This window comes from Pocillopora verrucosa, chromosome 14, assembly GCF_036669915.1.
Source record: "Pocillopora verrucosa isolate sample1 chromosome 14, ASM3666991v2, whole genome shotgun sequence".
Lineage (NCBI taxonomy): Eukaryota > Metazoa > Cnidaria > Anthozoa > Scleractinia > Pocilloporidae > Pocillopora > Pocillopora verrucosa.
In genome coordinates this window covers 9,444,152-9,458,165 of record NC_089325.1, presented here as the reverse complement: position 1 = coordinate 9,458,165, position 14,014 = coordinate 9,444,152, and the positions used below count along the sequence as shown (strand labels likewise).

The 14,014-nt window shown below is 37.6% G+C and overlaps 4 protein-coding genes across 4 annotated transcripts; all 4 read right to left on the bottom strand.

Annotated features, from left to right (window-relative positions):
* Window positions 1-188: 188 nt before the first annotated feature.
* Window positions 189-4,369, bottom strand: LOC131779728 (uncharacterized). Its single transcript, XM_059096307.2, has 5 exons — window positions 4,205-4,369; window positions 2,366-2,525; window positions 2,090-2,241; window positions 1,330-1,707; window positions 189-1,011 (listed from the first exon to the last, which is right to left on the bottom strand). The coding sequence occupies exons 1-5, from the start codon at window positions 4,260-4,262 to the stop codon at window positions 728-730; spliced, it is 1,032 nt and encodes a 343-aa protein (XP_058952290.2). The 5' UTR covers window positions 4,263-4,369; the 3' UTR covers window positions 189-727.
* Window positions 4,370-5,733: 1,364 nt separating this feature from the next.
* LOC131779726 (uncharacterized) lies at window positions 5,734-7,677 on the bottom strand. The gene is made up of 2 exons (XM_059096305.2): window positions 7,586-7,677; window positions 5,734-6,713 (listed from the first exon to the last, which is right to left on the bottom strand). The coding sequence occupies exon 2, from the start codon at window positions 6,707-6,709 to the stop codon at window positions 6,212-6,214; it is 498 nt and encodes a 165-aa protein (XP_058952288.2). The 5' UTR covers window positions 6,710-6,713; window positions 7,586-7,677; the 3' UTR covers window positions 5,734-6,211.
* Window positions 7,678-7,933: 256 nt separating this feature from the next.
* LOC131779710 (thiol S-methyltransferase TMT1A) lies at window positions 7,934-10,583 on the bottom strand. The gene is made up of 3 exons (XM_059096288.2): window positions 10,054-10,583; window positions 8,669-8,702; window positions 7,934-8,564 (listed from the first exon to the last, which is right to left on the bottom strand). The coding sequence occupies exons 1-3, from the start codon at window positions 10,564-10,566 to the stop codon at window positions 8,269-8,271; spliced, it is 843 nt and encodes a 280-aa protein (XP_058952271.2). The 5' UTR covers window positions 10,567-10,583; the 3' UTR covers window positions 7,934-8,268.
* Window positions 10,584-11,601: 1,018 nt separating this feature from the next.
* LOC131779709 (somatostatin receptor type 5) lies at window positions 11,602-12,687 on the bottom strand. Its single transcript, XM_059096286.2, has one exon. The coding sequence runs from the start codon at window positions 12,577-12,579 to the stop codon at window positions 11,647-11,649; it is 933 nt and encodes a 310-aa protein (XP_058952269.2). The 5' UTR covers window positions 12,580-12,687; the 3' UTR covers window positions 11,602-11,646.
* Between the last annotated feature and the right edge of the window lie 1,327 nt (window positions 12,688-14,014).

Below are 14,014 nucleotides of genomic sequence, written 5' to 3'. Positions count from 1 at the left end.
CTAACACCTATGCTAAAAATATATCGGAGTTGATTTTTTCTTGTTTACTCCTCCATATCAGCTGAACTATGCCGTTTATCAACCCATCATTATTGGGCAGGAAAATCTGTACGCTTTTCTGAGAATTATTGAATCTGTATCAAGAAGATATTACGAATTGACTGTATGAATTTTTCACAGTACACGTTTGAATCTTATCACGACAGCGGTAAGCAAATTTAAGGGAAGAATGCGTTGCTTAGCAACATTGCTCATCTTCGGGCACGCTGAAGAAGTTACTAGCGGACAACAACTTAAAGTGCGAGTTCTTCTCTCTCAGCACAAGTCAGAATTAAATCAACAACTTGACTTCAATGCCAAAAATATAATTGAACATCAGATGGATTTTTTTTTTTTGGCAGGTACAAATATCGTAAGAGCTTTTTGATGGACAATACACGAACTGAGCAATGACACTAAATCGACATCACTTTCTTGCCGTCACTTCTGATACAAGTTTTCTTTCATATCACGTGGCAATCTGTATTCTTCTCAGGGAAAGAGAAGAGTACTCCTTCGAGAGCAGAGATGTTAGAGGCAGTTTTTTGCCATTCGGCGCCTTCAACAATTTGCTGTTTCCTATTTACGTCCAAATTGAGCCATTTCGCAGAACACCACGGTTCGGGAGGGGAACAGTCATTTTTTCAACAAAATTCAAACTGAAAAAAAAAACTCGAGAAACACTGATTTACAGTTGCAACCTTTCATAGTATTTATAATTGTTCCGTCGATGAAATTTTGCCCAACAATTGTCTCTAATTTCGTCATTCAGCTCGCAGACCCTTCCTGAACTCATTAATTCTCGACCTCCAGTCGGTAGATATTCGAAATTAAACGACACACAATTGCGATAGAGTAGACATTCACGTGCACATACAGCGACGTCATCGACGAGCAGGCTGGTAATCATGTGACCTGTGAAAGCAGCGTCTGTGGCATGCTGGATGAATGTTCCAGAAACAGGGCTGATGTCTGAAATGAAGAAGTATTAAAGTTGATTTCTCTTTTTTTAGTCGCGTCCAGTTGAACTCAACCTTTCGTGGACTCTATAAATTCCCGGTTCGAGATCTTAGGTGTTTGAGATTTCCCGGGGTAAAATAATTGTAATAACTACACTAACCCTAACCCGAACGCGGCCCACGTTTGAGACAATTGGAATATCAAAATCCGAGATAGCGATATCATTGGTCAATAATTTTGTCCTATCTTGCCGACCCGACCCGGAGATTCTCCCTGGGAATCTCCCTTTTGTAAAGTGAAACACGGATATTTCTATATCTATACCCTCACCTCTGGGCGCGATGCACAAATGATCGCAGCTGTTAACAAGACATCCTTGTAACTTCCATTGACTTGGCAATCTCGTGGCACAGATGTGTGTCATCGAGTTTGATTTATTCTGCTGTGTAAGAGGTAATTTTGAGAAGGAGCTTGCATTCAAAAGGCCTACCACAATACATTGGGAAGATTTTCCGCCATTTGCACTCGACACAATCGTGTAAAGGAACTGTTCCAGTAGGCGGAATGCACTTTTATTTGTTGCATAATACAAGTCTCCTTCATTTTTTTGACAGTATTCCTTCATTTTATTCTCGGTTGAACTGTAATTTACAGACACAAGAAAACAGAAGTTATCCTGAGCCTTCCACACCATGTTACATCCGGGAACTATGAAAAATAAAGCGCAGAAAATTTGATTGCGTATATTTATTACATTTCATGTTATTTTGCATTAAAGAATACTAATTTTGCCCATCACGTAAGTAGAAACTGAATTTAATAGAACTGATTCCCCGGAAAGCTTGTGAATAAGTTGAGTTGAAACAATCTTTATACAGCACTGTTACTACTCGGTACTTTTCTTTCTGAATTATCACACGGGAACGCTTAACCCACTAGCCTTATTAAGTTAGAACCACCTACTCACTTCCGTAAAAAGACTCCCTTACGCAGTTCTCAGAGTCACATGTCGCGCCGTTTTAACGTGTGTATGTATGCTTTTTTTTCCAATACGGAAATGGGAAGTGGTAAACCGGTCCCTGTTTCTCACCTTGATGACTGTAGTCATAAAATTTGTACACAAAGTAGGTAGATTCCAGGCCTACTCCTCTCACGCATCTCTTATCCGGTCCGTCACGACTGTACGTTTGATCAGCGGTTGCACCGGACCAACATTGTCCATAATAGCGTAGTCCAAAATAGCTGAATCCGAAGCAACAAAGAAGTAAGATAACGTAGTAATTATACCCAATGAACAACATACATAAATTCATAAATTAAGTGCAGCGTGACGTGTATGATAGCAACAGGAGATCTAAAAACCAACCTGAGACTTCTGTTGTATGCCAAGCTTGCGCACTGTTTAATTACAGCCTCGATATTATTCCAGTTCATTTCTGGGCGAAAATCCTTGAGAAGCAGTGGCATGGGGCGAGGTGAGATACCGCTGTCAAGGTAGCATCCTACGGGCTCAAAAATTGGTACTCCTAGAACGAGGTGACGAAAAAGAGAGGTAAAGTCATGTTGAGTTGCAATCTGAACGTGGGTTAGAATTCATTCGATGATTACGTTACGTTCTTTATGGATGATTAACGCAAAAGATGATTCTCTTAGTAGAGGTTGCCACCGATAGGAGTGGGACTGACATGTGAAAGAGCACACTTCGTTTGGGTGTAAGAAAACCAAAACCAAAGTGATCACAACAGCCAATCACAAAGACGGTAAAAACCAGCAAGCTGCTTGAAGCGCGGGAAAACGTGAGTGACCAAGTTAAACTTTGCACTTGATTGGTTGAGAGTGTGGCGTGAACTTTGTGGACCAATCACAGACCGAGGTGAAGCAAAACCAATATAATCCCGGATAACTTTCCAAACTCGTTTGAACATTACTCCACAAATCAAACAAGCGCCTACTACACGGGTGAATAGAACTTTTTCGTACGCTGATGAGCTAACTCGGAAATGCTTAACAAGTACTTTTCACCTCTGAACAACCAAAGAGACAAAATTCGCGCATCAAGAGTTTGATATTTAGTATACTGTCGGAAATAAACTACTCTTTTGGCTCATGTGTAATGTATTTTGTAACAATTATCTTACTAAGTGACGGTGAAAGTGGTGGGTTTCTTCCGAGCCGCAAAGCAGCGAGGTGAACTTCCACCACAATGTAACTTCACTTCGTGAATAATTGTTTAATATAACATCATTTAAACCGTTTTAAAATCAATGACGACCGATAAATCGATCGATTTGAAACAAAGCAGCAACAATATCAAGTCAATCAATATATATTTCAATAATTTTGCAACCAGTAAGAAAAAGAAAAACTTGGACCAGTTCATGAGTCAACGAAAAAAAATCTGGATTTTTTAACTTCCCTGATTGGATGAAACTTTGACCCAGTGAAGTCCCAAACGGAAAAACTTCACAGTTTATTTTGAAGCGTGAGCGAAAATATATCAACGTCAAGAAGATTTAACATTTCAAGGATAACATCAAAAATAAATAATATTTGAATGTTTGTTTGTGTTTTCCGTTTTTTGTTCCCTTGTACTGAAAAAAAATTCTTTACACGACTTCAACCATAAATACATGTATTGCGCTTGAAGAACCTTACTACAAAATTTCCTGAAAGTGGCTTTCATTTACATGCAAAGGTCATTAAATAAGAAGATAAGAGGACACAAGTCTGAACCAGAAGCTAACAAACACAGAAGGGAAAGGGATTAAATTCATAAGTTGAAGAAGTCTTGATGGAATGATGGGTACCCGAAACTGATATTGAAGGGCTTGTAACAATGAAGTTTTCATCGTAAACGATACATGAAGTTAAACATTATGTTATTATAAAACGATAAATCCATTTTACACAACTGAGAAAGGTATTGCATTTTTTATTTTAAAATGAACCCGTCTTAAGCGAAATAAACAAACAGAGACCAGCATTTTAATATTTGGATACCAACGATTCGAACCCACTTGTGCTTTTAAAGTAATGGTTAACGAGTAACGGATGGGTAAATTTCTCAACATGATTGTCTTGAGATTTTATTTAGCGTCGTCATTATAAAAAAAGAAGCATTCAAACTAGCAGTTAAGTTATCAAAGTAACATAAGTTGAAATTGAGTAGGACTATGTATTGATTCAACGGAAAAGCTGTACTTACCTCGAAGCAAAGTAAACGCTTCTGAAATAACAAAAATCCTCAATATTAAAAGAAACATTCCGGAAAGATTTTCCTCGAGAGAAGACCATAAAAAAAACGCTGTGGTCGATCAAAAGCAAGAAAACTTTCTTAAAACCAATCCAACGCGTTCAGATTTACTTTGAAATATTTAAACGTCAGACTGTGGTCCCTTGTCAATTAATAGCAATCATGAAACATACATACATCGGAAACAACTGAAAATTTAGCCACATTCAGAATACGCCCATATACCAAATTATTGTTTCAAATATGAATTACACCGCTTATATTTATTGTTTTCTTAAAAGGATTCACACTATATCTGATCCTCCGTTGAATAAAGATTCTAATCTAAAATTTGTTACAAAACAAAAATCCTTCAAGATATTTTTTCCGCTCTCAGATTTGATTTTAATCTCCATATGCAGCTTTTTACATAATTTTTTCGTTCGCAAAATTCGCTTCGCTTCCTGTTAATCTATTTTTCCAATACACCTGTCACTTTTTCTCTAGAAATGTTTGAACTAAGTTTTCAATCAAAGTTAAAAGGGTAATCAAAAGCTGTTCTTATTGGAGGATGTTGGATCGATCTTAAAAGCATTGCTGTAATTTTGGTGCCAAGTGTTGGCAGACAGTATTAAAAGAAAGCCTGCAAAATCCCGGAATGGCTAATGAAGGTATCAATGAAAATGTATATTAATAGCTATTTCATGCACTTTCATTGAGAATTGTCACCTTAAAATCAGGCCATTGATTGAAGAAAGCAAAGGGGTTATTGCTTAGGCTGCTGTTTAATAAATCTGATATAATGTAGTCACAAGGTAAATTAACAGTCCTGAAAGGGGCCTAAAACCAAGAAATAGTTTTCAGCTTAGAGCACAGACTGATTTGTTCCACAAAACAGAAAATGTTTACAGCTGCTGTTGTTTGACACTTTTCCCTTGCACATGTATGAAAAAAAAAGTGCCTTTTCCTTAAAAGGTCCCTTTAAGTACTCAAAGGAATGAAAGCATGCAGGGCTACCTTTGGGTTCACATACCATGGGAATATTGGCCTGACTACAAGAAAAGGGTAAAAGTCCTAACCCTTTAGAACGTAACACTGATTATTTACTTAAGTAGTAGCCTGAAATCCTCTCCTATCCAGCTCTGTATTCAGGCAACATTTTCCTTGAGAAAGAAGATAATGTTACATTGATTTTTCTTTCAATCGACCTAAAGTCTATTTGCAAAGTGTAAGTGATTGACTATTTTTCCTGATGTATGCTTTGTCTCTTATTTCTGAGATGTCATTGAAGTTTCACTGCACACCAGGGAACTAGTTGTATACAGAACATAATGTAAAATCAGACCAAAAATAGATTTCTCAATCAGCATTAGTAATTGTATCTGGGGGGCATGGGTTCCAATCCCGAGGAAGCCTGAATACTTCAGCTTTCTGTGATTACTCAAATTAGAGCTCACCATCAACAGGTCAAAAATTGATATATTTTAATCAAAATTGTGACTGACCTCCACTAAAACAAAGCATTAACAGAAAAATATTTCATTGCCCCTGATATAAGGGTTTGTAAATCTGGGAGGAACTCCATTTTTTAAGCTTCTATGGTAAAAGTGTTTTAACCCTTCAACTCCCAGATCAAATTTGTAATTCTCCTTACTGTCAACCATACAATTCTTTTAATGTTAGTTCAGAGAATTTAGTATTGGATCAACTAATTATCCCCAAATTGATATTTTTCTTTATTCTCATCACTTGTCTGGTTGATATTGCATTGATATTGTGAGGAGAAATTCTGTCTTGGTCACTAATGGGAGGTAAAGGGTTAAGTGTAGCTTACCTGTGAGGATAATTTATTTCCTTGAGCAAAAATTCCACTTTTAATTTCCTCTTTATTGAATCAAGACATTTAATCAGTGTTAGTAAATATTTAATTAGTCTGAAGTATTTTGACGCGCCAGAATTCAATTTAAAATATTATACAATTCAAGCATTTTCTTCCCAAAGTTCAGTAACAACTGGAGATAACTCCCTTGCCCTGGACTTCTGTTGCTCTGGTGTCAAATATTTAAAGCCTTTTATTTCACCTAGGCATTTCTCTGAACCACAGTTGCACTGGAAATGTTCAGCCATGTCATATTCTGTTAGATTGTAGTCAAAAGTGATTCCTTGGCCCTTCTTGATGTTACGAGTGGCCACCATATGCCAACAGACTTCATGATTGTCACTTAGGGTTGGAAATGACACTTTGCGCTTTTCAAAGATAAATTTTGCATTGCTGTCACAAGAATGATTGACATATTTCATAACCCCTTCAGGAGTCACATGCTTGTTTTTCTCAACATGCACAGTGTGAGAATCTGGAGAATTTTTCACTGCACCCCAGAGATCAGTTAAAAAAGACCCCGCGCTGATATCTTCCAGTGCCTGACAAGACAAGAAGTTCACCTTGACTTCAATAACTGCCAACTTTTCAGAATGCATCCCTCTATTGATGAGGAAGAGAGTAAGAAAGAAAGACATTACTCCCCAAGAAAATCGAATCTGGTAGAACCCAGAATAAATGGCAAAGGTTCTAGGGTAATTAGGTTCTATCACCTGCGTTGATCATGCTAATTTTAGACTCTAACACAAATGACAAAGGGATAATGTTTGAAACATCAGCTTTATAGAAACTCTCTATGGTGGCCAATTTACATTATCAACCCAGCTGATGAAACCAAATTTTCTTTAACACCCTTCCCACCCCACCCCCCCCCCCACCCCCATCATCCCCCTGATGCACTGTACTGTGTCATTTAGCTTTAGCAAAGCTGTTACCCAGGAGTATAAATGGGGTGTAGTCGTCTGTCTAGGAAACATAAATTTTGCCAAGTGGAATAATTGACAACAAAAGAAAATCTGTAGAAAGTCTACGTTGCAACTGGTTTAAAAGTGTCCTGACCCCCAATTTAATTTCATATACAAAATATTACTCTGAAAGTAGCCACGAAATTCTGTTGCTATATATTGAATAATTGTTTTGAGTTTTAAATTTCATGTAAAACATAACATTTATATTCCTCTCTAAGTTGCCGAAAATTCAGCCATCTCTTCGACTACTCGAATTTAAGATCTTTAATTCAGAGCAAGGCTTTTCTCTGATCTTAATAATGGTTCGTCACTCAACGAGACTGACAAGATTTCCGTAAGATTGTATACTTTTGAAAACTTAAAACACGGCGCCATGAATTCGATTCACGCCGTTACTTAAACTATCCACCCGATGATCATGAGCAGGAGAACAAGATGCAATAACCTGTTTTGACAGCCCACATGTGTAGTAGCACGTGCTTACTTGTTCAGTAAAAATGTACTCACCAATTGACAGAGAGTCGTTTTTTAAGCGATCAGATTACCTTTCGAAGTGCCAAGTGAGCTTTGTCGAATAATTTAAGCAGGATTAGTCAAACCACGCTTTGTTATCTCAACTAATTGGGATCCCTGGGGAGAGTTTAGACTATAATAGAAAAAATTTGGAATGGTCCGAAGGACTATAGGACTGAGGATTCTACGTTACAGAGTTAATAAAAACCCTTCCAAAATTCCAGAAGAAAACACCTCAATATCATTGCAAATTGATGAACGTGAAAGCAAAAAGAAGTTAAAGACATAACAGAAAGTTGTTTGCACAAAAGCTGTCAGTCTTGTTAAGCAGTAAATTTTTAATGAGACCAAACGTTAATTTTACATGTACCACAGTAACAAATTTTCTACGACAAATACAGTTTTGAGAAGGAGGAATTACTGTTATGCTGATAATTTGGCACAAAGTGGGATTGAATCCAGAGAAATATTCACAATCGATCACATGAAAGGAAAGGAAAGCAGTAATAAAGAGTTCTGCTAAAACTCCTTACCACTAAAATAGAGCTCAAGAATCTAATGTTAAATTCAACATTCCTTATTTTCTTTCTTCCTTGTTATAGTCCTTCCAACCGTTCATTCCCTCTTCTTTCAAAAGTAGCCTTCAGAATATTCATTCACAATCCAACTTGTTTATGTCACAATTTTTTTTTCTCTTCAGACAATTGCCCCTTTTCTGCAAGGCCAACTAACCATATATTCACAAAATACAAGATCAATCTTGCTCGCCATATTGAATATATACTGTTTGGTGCAGAAAACATTTCTTGTGAACAATTTGCCTGGATCTTTTCAGACTGCACCCATTTGAAGCCACCATTGTGTATGTAGGACAGAGTGTTTTGATTACAGCAGCATCCATCATACAATGAGGGCCATATGCGCAATTTGGTGACAAGATGTTGAAGAAAGTATTGGCATGTCCATGGCTTAGCTATCACAAAACGGAGAAGTGAAAAAACTTAGTGTTTTGTAAGGGGGTAATTCAAACATTAAAATGTTCAACTTAAAAACTGTTCCTGAGGTCTTAACACTAACCAGCAACATGCTCCAGAAAATAAAATCTGCCACCCTGAAAAATACACAAAAATTTATTAGCAAAATTTTCATTCATCAATTGTGGCCATTAAATGAAAAAAGAAAAAGTCAATAAACAAACAAATAACCAAAGCAAAACAGAATGATTTGTTTTAAGACCAACTAAAATGAGTATGATATATCTGAGCCAGGAACATTTGAATCCACAAAACCAGTTCCAGTTTTGATACAGTGTCCTTTTTATAACCACCTGCAGTGGCATATCTAGGATAGGGACCTTAAATACAGGGTCTTGATGATCCACTTATTTTTAATTTCCTTAGGTCAAGGTATTTAGTTTGGACTCAGTTTCCAGCATGGTGCACCTGCCATCCTCTTCACACCATGGGTGGCACCTCTAAAATACTCAAAAAAATTTGTGCCAAGGTATTGATCTGCCACTGTTTCTGCCTTACAATGCAAACTGTTGGGTACAGGTCTCTGTGGTGACCAATCCTGCCACCCCTTCCCCAGCCATCCCTGTTAACAAGGCTAGAAATGCTCTCAGGCACATCAAACTTTATTAGGATAGGTCAACTTCAGGAATAAGCAGGGTTGCTAAGCACTGAGAGCATCATGCAGACTCATAATCCCCAGGTCCCAGGTTCAAGTCACACACTGGTCACACATGTAATTTCTGACATTTGAGTGCCATGGGAACGAATTAGTCAGAAATTGACATTCTGATGGCACATTGAAGAGTTTCGCATGGCATCATGGAAGTTTCGGATTATTCAGGCATTTGACAGGAAAATTGATTCTAAGTTCATCAGTCTTATGTTCGACCACTTTCTTTTCTGTATTTGTTGTAGTTTTTGGTATTCCAACTCCTTGCAAAATGTCATTACAATCATTTTTTTTTGTTAGTTTATCCTTTCCTCAGATTGTATCAGGATGCATATACTAGAAAACTGACTGACTCATCCTAAATAAACTTTTCACATTAAATGTCTCATGTAAGTGTAGTTAGAATGATAGATTTGTTTCTTAGTGTTCCTAAGTTCAACAACTTGACAGGGCTTGTAAAGAGCTTACTGGTTTGCCTTTTGTCACAGTATGTTTTAGACATATCATATATGATTTGAATTATATGTAAAATGATACTATTATACTATACTAACAAGGCCCAAAGTTTTAGCAGTATGTTTGCCACTGAAAACAATTACCATCTTTAAATGAAAGCTATGACAAATATTAATCATTAACTATCTTGATACCCACAATACAGTTTCGTTCTATTGGAAAAAAATATATTACTGATTGACACATACCCTCCCATCTCCACTCCCCCTCCCCTCCCACCCCTAACATATTTCCACACTGACCACAACAACACAAAGACTCACAGGCATCAAAACTCTCTTCACTTCTGCGATGGTTTTCCTCATCTGAAGATCAGAGAAGTTACACAACAGCTTCGCACAAACAACAGCGGCGACAGAATTGTCTTCTACACCGATTTCTCCCTTACAACTCATGTCCTCCGCCGAAGCAGCCACAAATTTTTTAAGGTAAATTTTTCTGCCAGCTTTCTCTAAGTTTCTCTTGAGAGATTCTTCGACGTGTGGGTTCGAGTCAACAGCGATAAGTGAGGTACCTTGGGGATAATAATCGAAGTTTGAACCTGGACCGATCCCTATTTCCAAAACATCGCCTTCCATTGATCTCAGGTGCTGCTCAAGGTCTGAGAAAAGCTTTCGTTTCAGGGGATCAAAAACTCTTCTGGTTAAATTTACCCATTCGTTTTGGCTTTGAGCAAAACGTTTTTTATACCAACTCGATGAAGTCACAATTTTTATCCCAGCTATTAAAACTACTACAATGGAGGCCACAACCAAAAGTGCGTTCCAAATCCCCATTACTAATAGTAACTCAATGGACATTAGTTTAGCCCTACTCTCTCACATAACCTTGCGCTCCCCACCTCCCCTCCCTAGGGCTGTATCTGTACAGAGTTTAAACTTGAACGTACTTGTAGTAAATACGACTGCGCAGAAGTCCAACAACAGGCTCTTTCTGTATTGATCTGTTTTCAGTTGACTGAATAGGTAGATTGGCCTTGCTATATACAATGTTTCATGTCTAAGGTATGGAGCGAACAAAAACAAAAAACAAACAAACACTTTAACAAAAGGTAATTTAGTGTTAACAACTGAGTTGAAAACGTTAATTGGCCACCGTAAAGATTAAAAAAGCTGACGTTTCGAGCGTTAGCCCTTCACAAATCGCTCTGACGAAGGGCTAACGCTCGAAACGTCAGCTTTTTTACTCTTTACGGTGGCCAATTTCCGTTTTCAACTCAGTTGTTAATACTAAATTACCTGTTATACTCTCCCACCGACGCAGCACCACAGTTTCAGTCTTTAGAAACTTACCCCTTTCTACGCTAACAAAAGCGCGAAAAATGGGCTCTTAATTTACATCACAGCCTCTCAGCGGGAGTGAGGGGGTACTTTTCTCACTTCGCACCATTCCACCCTCTCTTGTGATCCATGCGCGTTTCAAAAATTATAAGACAGGAAATTTTCTTATGGGGGGATTCATAAAATACCTGAGATACTACAAGGCTCCTGATTGGTCAGACAGAAACCCATCGTTTAACTGCTAAACCCATTCCAAAATTGAAGTTTCTTTTATAAATGCAATATACTACACTTTTTAAAGGGCTACCGGTGCGCGTAATAACCCACTTGGGATGTTAGGAAAACATGCATGGAATATCATGCTGGTAAACAGATAGAAAGTATTGTCTATTACTAATGAAAATACGGATGAAGACCGAAAACTGAGACTGTGGTAATAGTGTGAATTCAGGTGTATTTTATTTACGACAGTCAGTTTATTACTGTGTTAATAACAGTGTTTTAATATCTTTTTTTCATTGTTCTATGTCAAAGGAATTTGCAAAATCAATGTCGGCATTCAGCGGCTCATCAAGGCTACCTGGTTAAGACATCGTTCCTAGAATTCACAATATGCATTGTTTGTCTCTTAGCACAGAGACACCTTATGCCTGTTCTGTAGTTTGAACTTTGAAATGCGTAAACCACTGGATTTAGAGAACAGCTACAGTACACCAAGAAATAGGAAACTTTGTAAAACAAACTGTGTGATGAAACATTTATGGCTGAGACTAAAGCGAATGGCAAAAAACAAACTATAAATAAAACAGTGATAGTTATCAAAAGTTTGACAATCTTTTTCTTGCTTTGGATATCCTTTTCTTTGACGTTTTCGCCTTGATTTGGGCTGGATGATAAAATGTCCCCGCGCAAGATTCCACTAACAATGCGAAAATAAAAAACGAACATTACAAGCCACGAAAGGAGGGTGAGTCCTGCCAAAGATCCCCAGTAAGCCTTCGAAACGGGTGGTTTCCAGTCCATGTGGCAGCTCTTTACTTCATCGACGTATTTCTGTTCGACAAACAGGGGCAAAACAAAGGCGATTGAGAAAATCCAGATTAGATTAACAGCTAAATAAAGTTGTTTCTTTCGTAAGCGAAGCTTAGTATTCATTGGCTGAAGCAGAGCGTTATGTCTCTCGATGGATATCAGTGTCAAACTTAGGCCAGACACTAACAAAGTTACACCAGCAATTTGGTGCATAGTGACAAACTTGCAAAGAAAACTTCCAAAGGCGTTTCTTGGATGATGGTCCACTGCAAACTGCAACAGTACCCCGGGAAAGCAAAACAGAAGAGTGATTACATCGGCAACGGCGATGTTTCCGAGAATGAAGTTTGTCGTTGTATGCATTGAACGAGTTCGTTTTACCACGGCAATAAAGAGAACGTTTCCAGGTAAACCAGTCAGAACCACAATGGCATATAGAACGAAAAATATACAGACTTCTGTGAAGTTTGTTTCCATGAAAATACTTTTTGCCTCGTGGGCCAACGTGAAAGGTGTTCTTTAGTTTGACTATTCAGCTGAGAATTGAAAAATTAACAACTGGTCTCATAATAGATATAGTCGGCTTGCATTTTTTGTACGTGACTAACAAAAGAATGCAGACAAAAGAAACTTCTTCATTTGCGTATGATGTTCTTGACATAAAAGAATCACGAAATTGACTAAAAAACAAACAGTTCGTCAAATTATCAGTGACAAAGTCGAAAACGCGCCTAGCGAACTTTTGACATTTTAAAAAAGCTTGAATTAGTTTTCTTTGTGATTTAGGCGAAGGAAAAAACTGTTTGCTCACTATAACGAACACAAGACGTAAGCAGAATGAATTGGAGTCACGAACACAAATGGAAGTCATATGGCCAATCGTGAACACACACAGTTTTTACAGTAAATTAAGAATGGATTTGCCTCGAAACTGATTAAAACTATCAGCAGTTATCACAGTGTGAGCGAAGTGAAACGCAATGTATGAAAAACAAGTTGCAGTTCATTACCATATCTAGTTCCTATGTGATAAACAAAACATTTCCTTGGGGAAATAAAAAAAAATTTTTTTTCATTATTTCAAAGCCGCTTGAACACCGCTTGTCAGTTCTCAGCTGCATCAATTTGAAAAAAATGGGGTCTTTCTACTCTGCAGTAGTCAACGTAACTTTAATTAATGAAAAACATATTTCCTTTTTCTCAGTGGGATTTCAACTTCGTGGAAACCTCGCTTTCTGTTTTCCCACTTCACCAAAGTGATTTCAGCGGCCTATAACAATCTCTTCAGTTGTACCAGAGACTCTTGTGAAGCAACCATTTCAAGGCACTTACTCGTTAAGTCTCATATTCTTGTTCAAAGTCCGTTTCACTTCCCGCTGTAAACGTGCCGTACTGAACTGTCATTCGATATGTTTATTCCGATAAAGGCCAATTTCAAATAAGAAGTCGTTCGGAATTTCCCGCAATGTTTGAACGTTGAAGGGAAGTTACAAATAGTGCAAATAGAAATCATTAAAAAGGAAATGATAAAAAAAACATTTAAAACTCGTTTTGTATTCAGTCATGAAAATTACACTTTCCTCGATTGCTATTGTTTTAAAAAAAGCTCCTTTTTTCCACTGATGCACTTGCCAAGTTGTTGTCGCACTTTCAATAAGCCGACCACATTCAAAGCTGTAGTTTAAATCAGTTATATGGGCGAATTTTTATCAAGTCAGAGCAAACATCCATCCCTTTAAATCATGCATAAAATACTTACCGGTGTTGACCATATTATCGACTCAATCCGGCAGTATAATATTCTTCCTTCGATAAGATGTAACGATAAAGGTCGATAAACCATTCGCACGTAGTCTCCTTCTGGGGTCTAAACTTTTTTCATTCATAAAACACGTCCCAAAGAGGTAAACCA

Coding starts and splice junctions, on each gene's coding strand:
- LOC131779710 (XM_059096288.2), bottom strand. CDS start 10,566: ATGGGGATTTGGAACGCACTTTTGGTTGTGGCCTCCATTGTAGTAGTT. Junction 8,703..10,053: donor TGAAGAGAGTTTTGATGCCT/GTGAGTCTTTGT, acceptor TGTATTTTTCAG/GGTGGCAGATTTTATTTTCT. Junction 8,565..8,668: donor TTTTCTGGAGCATGTTGCTG/GTTAGTGTTAAG, acceptor GTTTTGTGATAG/CTAAGCCATGGACATGCCAA.
- LOC131779709 (XM_059096286.2), bottom strand. CDS start 12,579: ATGGAAACAAACTTCACAGAAGTCTGTATATTTTTCGTTCTATATGCC.
- LOC131779728 (XM_059096307.2), bottom strand. CDS start 4,262: ATGTTTCTTTTAATATTGAGGATTTTTGTTATTTCAGAAGCGTTTACT. Junction 2,242..2,365: donor GCATACAACAGAAGTCTCAG/GTTGGTTTTTAG, acceptor CTTCGGATTCAG/CTATTTTGGACTACGCTATT. Junction 1,012..1,329: donor TTTGTGCATCGCGCCCAGAG/GTGAGGGTATAG, acceptor TCTTCATTTCAG/ACATCAGCCCTGTTTCTGGA.
- LOC131779726 (XM_059096305.2), bottom strand. CDS start 6,709: ATGCATTCTGAAAAGTTGGCAGTTATTGAAGTCAAGGTGAACTTCTTG.